Raw genomic sequence first — 14,695 nt, forward strand, 5'->3', positions numbered from 1 at the left:
ACTCAAAAAAAAAAAAGTTACATGGATTTTTTCTGGTCAAAAACAGTTAAAAAAAAGTGTCTGTACGGCAAAATACAAAATTGCAATGGAGGTTTCAATAATGTTGAGTGGAGCGTTGCCTCAAGAAAGACATTTGTTGAACTGCTAACAACCAGGAATTAATATTGCCATCATTCCGCTTATTTCTGGTTTTGCTGGTTTTTTGCTTTTTTTTTTCAAAAATTAAGCTTGCCGATCTGATTTAAAGATGTTTTATTGGAACCTTGATAATGCGAGGATTGTTGACTCAATGAGTCATTCTGAACCATCAGTGACACATACCAGAAAAATAAAGGAGAGCCAGCAAAAAAAAGCAATAGTTTGAAATTTGAGGTGAGGGGAGGGGAGGTGCCACCTACATACAGGGAGAGTTTCAATGTCTTCCAAAAAACTGTAAGCATTATTTTGTGTTGTAATAAAATTTTAAATGCCTTTTCTTATAAACAATATTAAAAAAAAACTGCCAGCCGTAACAATGGTTTCTGAAAAAAAATTTAAGTGTAAACAAAAAGCATTTTTTTAAATGAAAATGAACCAGTATAGTAACTTCCTTTTTTCAGCTGTATCTCAAAATTATTTTACATTACAAAATATATTTTAGAGCATAACACTGATAACTGCCATAAAAATTTTCTCCTGTAAAGATTTATATATATTTAGAATATAAATTGTCTATGGCTGTTAGCGTAAGGCTAATTTGGTAGCTATTTTTTCTTCAAATATCTCAATGTTATCAATAATATTTTGAAAGATTATTTTTTAAATATTTTTATAATTTTAACACATATGTAATTAAAAGGCTAAATTTTTAGTAATTTTTCTTCCACTTACTCATTTTTTTAAATAATTTGGAAGTTTAATTTTACAATATTTTTATAGTTTTGAAACGTATGTAGTTAAAAAAATAAAAAGAAAATATATGTTATTTTTAAAAAAAATGTTTCCGTGCACAGTCGGATACTTTAAAACATAAAATCATTCATTATGTCTATTTTTCCCAAGTATGCTCTCTGGGGAGTCTCGACTTCCTGACAGGGGCCCTCGAGATTGATGATTTTCATTATTTTGTTTCAATTTTTGATCTCCAATGAAATTTATTTCTCTTGAGGCAAGAATACTATTTTTTGAAAAACACTTATCACAGCATTATCTCCTGGTTGGAGAAATCCATCCGAATTGATACTATCGATTAATTTGAATTGATTTAGATCCATTTAATGTCTCTGTTCCATCTAGATTCTTTGCTGCAGAAGAAGAAAATCCAATTAAGTTATCTTGTGACATTTCACTAAAAACAAAATCTAGCGATGTGTAATTGATTAAGTTCTGCTTGACAATACAAGATGAATATCCATTCATAAGTGCTGAAATTCGGAGAATTTTAATTCTGTTTGCTGCTATTTGTATGTGCGTAGCTGGGTTTTCAGCAACTGCTGTTATAAAAACAAAGTATCGCGAAAAATTCAATGTGGAAGATTATGCACAATTTAAATCCAAAATTTCAAAACGTCACCAACAAACTCCTACATACTACTAATTGTTAGATTTGTAAAAATTTATTCAATAATTATTTATGGGATCTAAAATGTGTTTTTTATTTTTTCTAAACCTAAAACAATCTGTTTTTTTTAATAAAACAATCTGATAATTTTTATAAAACAATTATCTGCTTTATAAAAACAGCTTGTTGGAGTTTTATATAAGGGAAAAAACCTGAATTCACTAAGGGTTCGAGAATCAAAAAAATTGGGAACCACTGACTGCAGGCTAGTTAGATCAAACTAAACTCCCCGTTTCTAAACTAGTATAGAAAATCTTTTTTCTTCCAAAATATCCATAAATACAAAAAACTTTTTCTGGAAATTATTTAGACCTTTGCATTTTAGTTTAATTTTTAGCTTCCGAAATGTGATCCAGATTTAAGACAGACCGAAAAAAAATTAATCGGCCAAGAAAAAAAATGAGATAAGTTCTGGTTTTAAAGAATATACCTACATAATGATAACGATGCAGAATGAGCGTTACTTTTTCTATGGACAATTTATTTTACGAATTTTGAAAATGTTGCCACCATAGGACATTATTTACTTTTTTTAAGATATCGAAATGAAGGTCAGACAGATGTTAGAGATCATATACTTTCTCAGAATATTTTAGGTATAAATTTACATAATGAATCAATGGCATTTCGGCTATCAAAGGTTGCAAACAACATCTGCAATATGATTTACTGGCAATATAGATTAAAAACCCCAAATTCTTTGTTAGATATCAGTTCTATTAAATTAATGTCCCATGTAAAAGTAACACGAAGGCTATTTTAGAGATAATATAATAATTCCGAACAGTGGTTAAATGGCTAAATAGAAAATTTGATTAAATTTTCATACTAAATTTCTGCACCATACTAGCATCTCTTCCTAAATTTCTGCACCGTACTAGCAAGATAACGTTTGACCTGCGAAAAATTTAATGTATTTAAAAACCAAATATGTATTAGTTCTTTTGTGAATTTGGTTTTCGAGCAAGCTATACAACCACCACACCACCGCTATAACAAATTCAAATTATGAGAATGATTTGCGTTGGTTATAACACTATAAATCTACACTATTAAGTTAAGAGTATATTGGAGTATAATTTATTTATGTTAGAACTGAATAAAAGTTATAATCACTTCAAATAATGGAATAAACTGGCACAATGTTTTTAATGAAGGTTCGGATACTATTTTAGATTTATAAATCTAAGTAACTTTTAAATTAACAAATTAAAAAAAATTCTAGATGACCATAGAAAATGGTTTTACATATATCTTAATTACAACATGAATGCTTTTAAAGGCATTTAAATAATTTTTAATTGTATTTTATAGGGAAAAATATATTTATAAACATCTTTTTTTTCTCGCATGGTATGTAAAATGAGTATTATATATGAAACCTAATCGATGAATTCTTCACATTGGTCCATATATGCATCTGTTTCATTGGTACCTTTCCTAGTGCTTTGTCTATTATATCAGCCTTCTGTTTATTGTAAGGATTAAATCCACATGATCTAAGATAACAAATCTAGTAGTCATAGATCTAAAGCTTACAATTTAAGATCTGTGATTATTTTTGTTGTTATTACTTGTAAAGTTCAACCTAAAACATTTTAACTGTTTTTAATCATTATTATCTAATTAAATGATGCCTTCCATTTGAAAATGTGCCGTTAAACAAATTCATTTAAGAATTCATATATTTCAGCCATTTGTGGATTATGTATAATTTTTGCATCGAATCAAAATATATTCGAATGATTTAATTTCAGCTTATAAGTTTGAAAAGCGATAATCTGATACCCGTATGGCCCACGGGCGCAACTATTAAAGCTTAATATCCGTTAACAAAATGTATTCAAGTTAAAAAAAGTAAATTAAAAAATGATGGTGTTAACGATGTATTTGAAATAAAATACACAACTAACAAGTTTTCTTGAAAAATGCCAAATATATGATGATTGAAATAGCTAAGAAAAATAATGCATTTATCTTCGCTTTCATATTTAAATCGTTAAAACACTCAGTAGAAAACTCCCCTTCATACATTTCTTCTGTTTTCATTTAATTTTTTGAAGTTTTTTCTTTAAATAATACTTCTTGATAAAAAAAAAAAAATTAAATAAAGCGGAGCTAAATTTATGAAACCTAAAAGCCCCTATCGATCCCACATATAAACAGTCTGAGAACGTATCCGTTTTGGTGTAAATTTTTAAGAATGGAGTTCATTCACATCAAATAATAGACACGTAATAAACGTAACAGCCCATCTCCTCTAATATCTAATCATTAAACATTTTCATCCTAAAAGATGGGCAAGAATTGCAAAACTAAAATGATCTATTGCTCTTGTTTTGCAAAGGATCAAGTTTCCTTTAGTTAATTTATTTTCTTCGCATACTATCCGTTTAAATAAATTAGAAATTTCAACTGGATATCTTAATCTCATATGTGCAATAATAACTGGGGAGTCCAATAATGAGATGAGTACAAGAAATGAAGGAATTGAAATTCTTTGTTTCAAGGATTTTTTTTAACTTTTGCGTCTTAACATTACTGTGAAAGTGAGCGACGATGTATAAATTTTTCAACTGGAATTTAATTTTTAGGTTTTCACATGCCTTTTAATTAAGCCAAAGTTATTTGACAATAAATCTTAGAACTTGAAATCATAAACTGAAGAAAAAGATGGAGGCAAAACCAACATCTTATTTTCTTAACAACAAAAACTGGAAGACGTTTGACCTTCCGAAGTTTTAACATATACCATTTTTGATCAAATAATGGATCTTAAGCCTATTATTCTCGGCACATTAACACATTGCGAATTTACTGATACATGTCGGGAAAAAATGCGCACAATGAAACGAGTTTTTTCGTGAGCCGTCCGCGGTGCGCAAAACAATGGTAAATTTGTAATCCTTCTGTAATTTGTAATTTATTCGAAATTTTTCAGATATTCGCATGCATCAAAGATTAAACGATGTAGATATATATTTCTTTGCTTCTTTTTAGCATGCATCCAACTTCTAGTCAGTCAGAAACGGGTTAAAATTATGCTACCAAACAGCATCTACCATTTATAAATTAAATGAAATGATAGAATCTGAAAGTTATTATCAACGTACAAATTAACAATTTTAATGTGCACGCTTTTTAGTCCTAGCTTCAAGAAATAGTAAACAATTTTTTTTCTACAAAATCAAGTCACTTTTTAATTAAGAGCTTAGAAAAATATTCTATAGAATTTCATGTTACTTATTTTTATTTGATTTAGAATCGAGCAGTAATCTTAACTGCTTTCTAATCTTCCCAAGTCTGAAAGTCTACTCCAGCGTTTGTTTTTGGAAATAGCTCAGTCCCAATAATAATCAATTAGATATTTGAGATGCTTAAATATTCCAAATAATATTTCTATTCTAAATATATTATCATGAATACCTTAATAACATTGTATAAAGTTCTTTTTGGCGCGTATTTGAAACCTGTCTTCAAATGCGGATTTCCGACTATGCAAACAAAGCAGTTGCCTAAGACAAATGTACTGCAAACAAGTCAATTAAAACATATTAGCTTAGTTGTCAAACAAACAATTATTTTAATACAAATGGAAATGAATGATACGAAATCCATGGATTATAAATATTAGGATAACACTTTTTCAGCTATAATTGGTTAGTTTCTTATTTCTTTATGTTCACTAACTTACAAATACTAAGTTCTGTGATAATTATCTGTTTAAATATAATTGTGAATACACTTAAATACTCTGCAGTCACAAGTCTCACTGAATAAAAAGAACATATGCCTTTTTAGAAGATGTATTGAAATGTGAATTTTATTAAAAAAGACAAGTTTATTAAAGGAGAAGTTTCATAATGTGCACTACCAAGAATAGCGAAGTTCTCCATTCTGCGTCTTGGTTTCGCACTCTTAAGGGTTGTATAATTGTAATAACATCTTTAAAATAAATTTTTTCCTTGCTCTAACATAACTGGGAAGCCTACAATTAAAGAGTACGATTTCTTCTACGAGATAAAGTTCATCACCAAGTCAAATAATATTTAATTTTTAAAGCTTATTTTATCTTTCCGGTTCAATGCAATTCAGCGTATAATAAACTCGTACTGCATCTTTTAAGTCAATAACATACTTTATTTTAACATACTATTTTTAATATAATTGACGTAGAACTCTTAGCGTTAGATTAGAATCTAAATTTTTAAAAAAGGTAAATTTCATTACCTTTTTTACTCATAAAAACACTCTACTATTAAAAGTAAAACACGGTTGAGTAAAATTTGATGCTGGTTATATATAGTTAGCTATTTCCTAAAAACAACAATTAGATTCATGTCTGTTATAAAAGACACGGAATCCGAAAGAATTGAATGCCCAACTCACTAAAACTACCAGAAAAAAAAGGACAGAAGGCCACCTAAGAATTTTTCTATTGAATTTTATTTCATAAAAATATTTGAATAAGATAATAATATTGATCTTGTAGAAAAACAGAAATAAAGGATATTAACTATTATATAGATTAACTTTTTCTTTTTGTAAGATTAGTAAAGAAATTAGATTTATAAAATTAAAGTTTTTGAACCAAATCTTTCAAGTTTAATCTGCGAAGCATTAGAATTTTATAATTTGAAAGAAGCAGCATTAAAAAAAGATTATTTTTTTTTCAAAATTTCCTTTTTTTTATTCAAGAAAATGTTTTGATGATTTTTTAAATAAAATGTTCTATCATAGTAAATCGATGAGCATATTATTCAGGATGAATTGAGGATTTAATACAAAGTTCGTAGCTCTCTGTTTGAAAACCATATAAAGAGAATAAAAGAGAGCTTTTAAAAAGACTAAGTTCCTTAAAGTATATGTGATAAAATCGAATGATAAATGTTTTTACCTTTGCTCAAATGATTACATCTATTTGAGCAAAGGCAATTAAAATCAACCTCCTTTAGTCTCAAAAGAGATAAACAGGCTAGAATCTGAGGAAGGTGTGGAGATGAGCACGTCACTTAAACCTGACATGAAGATTGCATCAAAAAAAAAAAGTTATCCAGACGAATTTGTGACCTAAACCTTCATGAGTAAACAGGTCATGAGTAAGCCTCAAGGCCAGTTCCCAAAAAACACATCTGCGATTCTCAGAACTCCTGGAATTCAAGTGTAGGTCAATCTGTTAATCTTAAGAATCTAAGCTAGATTAAAAACTCTTATTATAATAACCTTTTGATTAAATATTATCAAGAATAAGCACTAAATATTTGCAGTTCTCCTGATAAATTTTCCTGAATTTTTGTATTCGTTGCCTCCAAAAAACAGTCATTGAAAAAAATGTCATGCATTCCGAAACGTTGCTCTAGATTCCATTACTCCACTTACCTGAGTAATGAAAAAACAATTTCGCATCCGCTAATGGGATTATAAAGAAGATCCTACACCCAAAAGTGTTTACTTACATTCGATTGTTTTCGTTCACGAAATTCTCATAGCTTCTTTACCTCATTATGTTCTAAGCATCGAAATAAAACTCCAGAAAACATAAATTATTAAAAAAAATCCAGTTTCTTTATTGTTTCCTTTTTATTTGTATATATACACATTGAAAACGTATTAGTAAAACTAAGTAGATATAAAATGTTAGATTAACAGTAGGCCAGCTACGGTCATTTAGATCGATTTGGCAAGTCTTGGAAAAGACAGAAAATATGATTTTGATATATATTGGCTCCACTTTCTACAGATCTCTTAGTAATTTGGAGTATTCAAGTTAGCCAAGCAAGTGGCGTTGGAGCCGCAGAGAAGTCTTTGGAAAGGTCTTTGGCGAAATAGACGGGTCATCAGTTTGATGAAGAGGGCTGTAATTCTGTCACGCCTCTTCGTTCCTTCTGCGGCTGCTTGTTGTTGTTTGTCACCTGAACAAAATAAACAGGTAATTATCTATTTATATATTACATAATTTTTGATAAGTTGTTTTCAAAACCTGGATTATTTTTGAAAACTATGCTGCTTTACATATCATTGTGTATATAATTGACTTAGTTTCAAATAGTTTTGGGCTGTTATTTGCTGTATTCAATTATTTAAGATGTATTGTCAAATGTTAGTTTATACCTTAAGATTTGAGAAGGGAGTTACCTAGATTTTTTAAGTCAATTTCATTCCAAGCTGATTATTCATTAAAATAGAACAATTATTAAACTGCAGTTTAAAAGTGCATAAAAGAGATAAGTACCCATTTTAATAATAAATGAGGTTCAATGATTTTTCATTGTATTAATTTGAAAAATTCTACAACTTACATATTATGATTTAGTACTCATCTAAACATATTTCGACTCGTAATTATATTCTTTAAATAATAGAAAGTTTATAATAAATAACATACTAGTTTTTTTACACTACTGCTAAGTTTCAAATAAAAATAGATCAATCGAAATTTCGATTTTTTTTTTTTTTTTTTTTTTAAATTTGATGACCTATTTTGACAATTGAGATCCATTCTCTGAAGTTCATTTCTAAAAGAACAATTTAATAAGTAATCGCTCTAAATTTTTTAGATAGTTGAAATCATCAGAAAAATAAAATTTGAAACTTGATTTAGAGTGGAAATATATACATTATTAACGATAGTAAAAGGCATTTTCTTTTAAATATTTTATTCAATTTGCGCTTTGATTCCAAATAATTGACTTCGATCTATCTAAAATAGTTTTAATTGTGTCGTCTTAGTAATAGGTTCTAAATTTTTATTTCCTAAATTAAGTGCGGGCAATTTAAAGTGACATCTGAATTTAATGACCCACAAAGTTAGAATAGGTTTTTTTTTAGATAAATTGACAAATAATTGTATTGTCGAGGATAATTGAATGAAAAATATGGGTAATTGGGTTTAAGTTTTCAATTTTAGATATCTCGAAAACAAACCATTTCTCTTGGTGCTTTATAATCCAACTTTAAAAAAAAAATATTTATTTCTAACTTAAACCATCTGGAACTCTTGCATTTTTGAAGACATTTAGATTCAAGTTACGTTAGGAGAATTTCTTTCAACTACGATTCTACATCCAATCTCAATCCTGTTTGATATGCTAACCCCATTGAATTTGACTCGCACTAGTTGTTCCTTGGGTCGAGATGACATCCGGGTTTTTTTCCTGGCGTCTCGTAGAAATTTTTCGCTACATAAATTTTGGAAATAAAAATATTCTTGCTTACAATAAAATTAGATGCTACGAAGCTGCTCTGAAACAAGTATCGAACCTGTTTTTGTGAATATGAATTATTCAATTAGTTACTTTGTAATTTTCCCGTTACCTCTATATTTAAACATATCACGTTCACGGATGCAATTCTATTACATTCAAATGGTTTTAATGTTCTAAATTAGTATTCAAAATCATTAATTTAATCAATCATGCGAAATCATTTTATCAGGTTTCGCAAAGTCCATTAGAAATCCAGGAGGAATATTTTATGGATTTTTAATGTATTCATGCATCATAGCTGCTTTTATGGATATTGGAGTTTTTGTTCAATTCATAAAAATTTTGGACAATATTGAAATTAGTTATATCTTCTAAAATTTGAATGCAAATTAGTTGAAACAAGGCTTTTAAATTCTGAGGTTGATTGTCCATTGCTTACCAGTTAATGTATTGAAAAACTGTGTCTTAAGATCTCTGGCCAGTCTTACGTAATTGACGTCTTGATTTGATGGCCAGCCTGTAGGAAAGAAAGGGATTTTTATTAGACATAATTATTATAAAAATTAGTTACAGAAAACATTTTAAGATATTTTAAAGATGAATAAGGCCGATTAAGTAATTTTGACATTTGAGTTAAACTGCTACGTATTACGTTTCGGATTATTTAATTTTTAAGAAAAATCACTCGAAAATCGCTAAAAAGAATACAATTTGAAGGAATTCATTTAATTTTCTACACAAACTTTTTGAAATTCAGCTGAATTATGTTGCCTTTCATAGAATTTAATTTATTATTGGTATTTTAAAGTTTTGACCTGAATGTTCTTACTTATATAAAATATTTTATAAAAAAAGTAAACAAGCGATGATGCAATTTCTTTTCAGAAATTCTGCTAAAAATTAGGGGTTTTGTTTTAATGTTCTTTAGCGCTGATTAAAATTCATGGGATCGCATTCCATATCTCATTTCTATTGTAACCTTCGCTTGCAATCGATGAGAAAGATGAATGTTATCCCATCAAGACCCTCTGATTGCTGAGACGTTTCCATTAAACCTCATTATTTTCAAAACGTGATATCAGGAATTCTTTTGGTTCCGGTCTACTGCTGCTGGTAAAAAGGTCAACAGCCCTCGCGATCCACCAGGAAAGTTCAATTCAGTTCAAGGGCACCCTCTGACGTCAGCAATTTCTCGTCCCTTTAGTAGTACACCGGTGATAGTAGCTCTTTCTTTCGAAAATCAAATATTATTCATCGATTCATTGAACTCGAAGGAAGCACATTTCTTCTTTTTTTATAGGTTAGATTTCCAAAATGCAATCCATGCCGCAAGAAATAAAAAGGAATAATATAGAAATTGGGTATTGCTCCTTCTATTTCCCAGGCTTGAATACACGGATATGGATCCTGAAGAATTAAATGAGTTCATTCTCAGTATTTGGTTTTCCCACTGAGATTAATTAGAGACTGCTATCAATTTTCAGAGAATCGTATAATTAACTTAAAACAATTGGCTTCAAGATTCCTTTGCGTTTTCCAAATTTCATTGTGGAGTAATTTGTTGATTATATATCATAATCACAGCAATAGTTTAACCTCGCACCAAGAAACCATATTCGAGCATCAAAGTACCAATATAAAAATCCTTTGATATTTTAACTTCTGAAAGCCCAATGCTTTTAAAACCTGAAAATAACTTCAGAAACCATAATTTAAAAATACTAAAAGGAGGGAGAAATAAGTATAGTTCTTTGTTCAAATTCGCCTGAGTATTCAATATTTTCATATGCATTAACATTGAGGTCGTTTACGAACTTCTTAATTTCTAATACATTCTTTTGTGAAAGACTGTTTTCCTTTATTTTCGATCTGAAATAGATATATTTTTCCCTCGTGTTCTTGCTCAGTAATGTCCATGTTTTCTTTCAGTAATAAACGCAATTAAATGATCATCCTGCTATGAGAAAATTACGCTATTTTATAATCTAATTCTATGCAACCATGCATATTTTTCAGAAGCAAATTTTCATGGGAATTTACATAACCCATGTTTCGAGAAAGTAATATGTATGTAATGTTCATCTGATGGTAGTTATTAAAACAGTTCTCAATAAATAAAAAGGGGAAGGATTAACTTATGCGAAGAGTATATATTTATAAAATGAATTTGTATTTGGAATAAGGGGAAACTGCCATTTATTTCTAATTGCCATTTAGTTCTCATGTTTAATAATTAAAGCCTTAATAGAACACTATTGTGGATATATATTTGGAAATATTCGATAAAAAATTTGACTTGATTTTATTAAGATAAATCTTAGTTTCAAGCAATTTTAAGATGCAATCTTATTAAAGCTAATTTTGTAAGTAGAGAAATTAAGAATGACTTTTATATGCATTGAGTTATTATTTTATTCTTACAGATTTTATAGGGTCTTTAAAAATTATAATCTGAGGTATCGATTATGTATTATATTCAAATAATTATTTTAGAAATTTGTTAAAATGATTAATCTGCAATATTTTTGATGAATACGTTTCATAATTTCTGAAACAATTTCATATTTATCCTTTTTATTTCATATATATTTAAAAATATATGTAAATTTTACTCAATTACATAAGATTCTTTTGACATTTTGCAATGTATAATCGAACTGCATAAGGAGTCAGTTTTCTAGTAGAATTTTTAATGGGCTTATAAGTATAGGGTGGCGATGATATTTGCTTTTTAAAAATACTATACCTTTTTCTATTTTGTCCAAAAATATTTTTCTCCTCTAAAAGTAAAAATCTAAAATAATAATAAATGCCATATTGCGCAAAAAAAAACAAGACTTGCTTACGCTTTGGAATCCAGTTTTCATTAGGAATGATGAGACTTGATAGAAAGAAAAAATTATATACAAACCGTTTTCTTGAATTGTTTCGGCATTCATGTCAATATCTGCCTATCTCATGGTGCTACACCAACTTATTTTGTCAATTGCTATCTATAATACAACAAGTATTGTTGATTTTTCTTTTTATTAAATTAAGTAATCTTGTGTTCCTAAATTTACAGGAAGCAGGAATCGATTCAACAAACTAGACATTTTCACTAAAAATGTACGGTTGTCGAGTTTTCGGGGAATTAAAGTACGGCTAAAAGGAAATAGAAAGTAAAATTTAGTTATACAGGCCTAAAATATTTGAGAGCTTCCTCATTAAGTTGAAAAAAAAATGGGAACTGATAACCTCGTTTTCATACCTGAAAGCCAATAGTTAATTCACTTTCTTACCTTAAATCACTTGTTTCTTTAATTATGAAGATAAAACATTTTTATGAATATCAATTTTTTTCAACTTTCACCACTTCCAAATTGTATTTTTATTGAAATGTTTATATTCTGGCAGATATTAAAAAAATCTGTAAGTAAAAACTAGGATTCCCAGTTTAAAAAAAAATAAAACGGCTATTTTCTAATGAGCCGTAAATTCTTAGAACTTTAAAATGCAGGGGATATTAACAAAACCGTTCATCTGCGTCATATCTTACTTCTATAGCTATATTTAAAATCAGTCATAAATCAGTTTATTTTTGAAAAAAAAAGTAAAATTCCCGCAGTATTTTTTAATAAATTCTGTTATCCCATCTTTTTTTAATGCACTCTCACTGGCATTAAAAAGAAAATTGAATTTATTTATAGAAGTCTGATCCACAACTAAAGACTTGACTCTTAAATAAGAAAAATATTTGGTCATTTCAGCAACTGTTTTCCTTCTTGACGTAGTTTTCGCTCATGAAAGCTGCACGTTATAATGCGGTATCTCATACTGACCTCTAAATAATGAAGCTGCTTCAATTCAATGCTAAAGTTCTTGAGACAGCCCTGATTTCCAGTAAAGCTTCTATTATCTAATAGATCAGTTGTATAAAATGAAGTCGATTTTGAAACTGAAAAGGAATCAATCTTCTTATTACAATATGGTTACTCTCTCATTTTTTTTCTTGGTATTTTCTTCAGGAATACAAATGGAAAGTATTGGTATACACACTTGGATGGATAGAAAACATTTGAGAGTGATCAACTTGCATTATTATTAATCTGTAATCAAAAATTAGTTCCTCGTGCATTTCCTTATCAAACTCATGAATGTATGTTTTCGCTTATTTTTTTTTTTTACACCGAAAAATTTCTTGTCATTGTTTTATTAGCTGCAACCTCTTTTCATTCCAACGAATTTTTGGTTTCAACTTTCTTTATTAAATCTAATTTCTGAAAATGCAAATTAAATATTATTCAAAATTAATATCATTATTCTTTATTAAATGTTATTTCAAAATGTTTTACAGCAAAATGAGAGCAAACGTAAATTAATGCAGAAATAAATTTTACAATATATATGAATAAAAATTAATGTTTTCATATTTTTAAAAGATGATTGTAAGTTCGCTCGATCAAACTTATCCACTTTCTCATTTTTAGAATGTGATCACATTACTTAATTTATTTCTTGATACTTATAGAATTCTCCACAATAATGTCAGAGAAAGGCTTCAAATTAAAAACACGAATGAATATAGATTTTCACTTACGGATTTAAACGAGACATTAAATCACTTACTTAAATTTATTCTTACTTTGAGCTTTATTTATTTAGTATTATTAGGAGGTATTTCACTCTAAAACTTTTAAAATCTCGCACAAATGTTGTCTCTATTTCAATACCAAAACATGCAACTAAATCATATAAAAACCAAGAAACAATTTTCAGTGAATTAAATAATTTTCTTTTGCGAATTTAAAATATACTTTTGTTATAATAGATTATAAAAAAAGTTTCGTATCTTCAACAATAACAAATAAGGAAGAAATAAGAAAATAATTTCCAAGATATTTAAGGCAAAATTTCAATGCAGAATTTTCTCTGCTATGGGAGGGCTTAGTTACACTTAATGTTAATACATCAAGTAATTTGAAATAACATTAATTTCATAGATAGATAATGTAGATGTAAGAAGTGATTTTCCTTTTGGAGGAAACAATCGAGCATCTACATATGAGATCTGTGATGGTTAAAAATGAAATTCAACAAAATACTTAAATTCTTAATAATCTTTTGCAAGTGTTGCCAGATATAAAATCGTACTTCTTTAGTACTGATAATAAAATTATATTTTTCAGCCAATTTTTAATAATTGTCAAGAACCTTAAACAAATGCTTTAGAGGTAAGCCATTTAGCAAATTGAATTTAGTCTTCTAGCTTATAATTCTTCGAGAAGTAAAGAAGTCATTAGTTATTCGATGACTAGAATTTCTTTATTGCATTACGCTACAAATTTCAAATAATTCAACATCATCGTATACCAACTTAACAGAAATATTAAAGATAAAAAAACTAAATCTTTTTACCTGAATCATACTGCAGACCACCGTGTTCCCCTTGAACTAAGTCCAAAAACTGCATTTGGGACCACGAATGCTGCAGACACAGCAGAAAGAGCACAAAGAAAAGCATCCAACACGCCTTTGTCATGTTTGGTAAAATGATCCCGAAGTCGATCGCCGAGAGAGTATTACTTTTCACTTGTATTGTCCTTCACTCACATTTACCACGAGAGTGAGATCTCTCTTAAAGTAAGACCGCACCCGGTTTGAAAGAAACCGCCCGTTTGCTGCTGTTCGAACTCGGGAGAAGCAGCTTTTGCTGAGGATGGATAGGACTGAAGAGCAGGAAGTAGAGCTGAGTGTCCTGGTTCTTCTTGTTATATGCGGCATCGCTATTCCTCCGGGCGATCAAACCCAATAACACACTAACCTTGCCGAACAAGAGAACCGGCCTTGGCATCCGCCGCATCCGATGTCGTGCTTTTCTCGCCGTTTCTCCTTGGCTGATTCGGCAAAT

The 14,695-nt window shown here is 29.0% G+C and overlaps 2 protein-coding genes across 5 annotated transcripts in view; one reads left to right on the forward strand and one right to left on the reverse strand.

The window, feature by feature from the left end:
• Positions 1–7,148: 7,148 nt before the first annotated feature.
• LOC129960987 (uncharacterized) lies at positions 7,149–14,540 on the reverse strand. The gene is made up of 3 exons (XM_056074774.1): positions 14,203–14,540; positions 9,245–9,322; positions 7,149–7,512 (listed from the first exon to the last, which is right to left on the reverse strand). Exons 1-3 carry the CDS (start codon positions 14,324–14,326, stop codon positions 7,346–7,348), a joined length of 369 nt encoding a protein of 122 aa, XP_055930749.1. The 5' UTR covers positions 14,327–14,540; the 3' UTR covers positions 7,149–7,345.
• Positions 7,391–14,695, forward strand: part of LOC129960986 (uncharacterized) — a 60,006-nt gene continuing 52,701 nt past the window's right edge. For 2 of the 4 annotated variants that reach the window (XM_056074771.1, XM_056074772.1), the window contains exon 1: positions 7,424–7,529. The gene's annotated coding sequence lies outside the window, so the exon portion shown is untranslated. Of the gene's footprint in view, positions 7,530–14,695 lie in introns of all 4 variants that reach the window. The other 2 variants (XM_056074770.1, XM_056074773.1) reach the window with 2 other exon arrangements.

This window comes from Argiope bruennichi, chromosome X2 (genome assembly GCF_947563725.1).
Source record: "Argiope bruennichi chromosome X2, qqArgBrue1.1, whole genome shotgun sequence".
Taxonomy (NCBI): domain Eukaryota; kingdom Metazoa; phylum Arthropoda; class Arachnida; order Araneae; family Araneidae; genus Argiope; species Argiope bruennichi.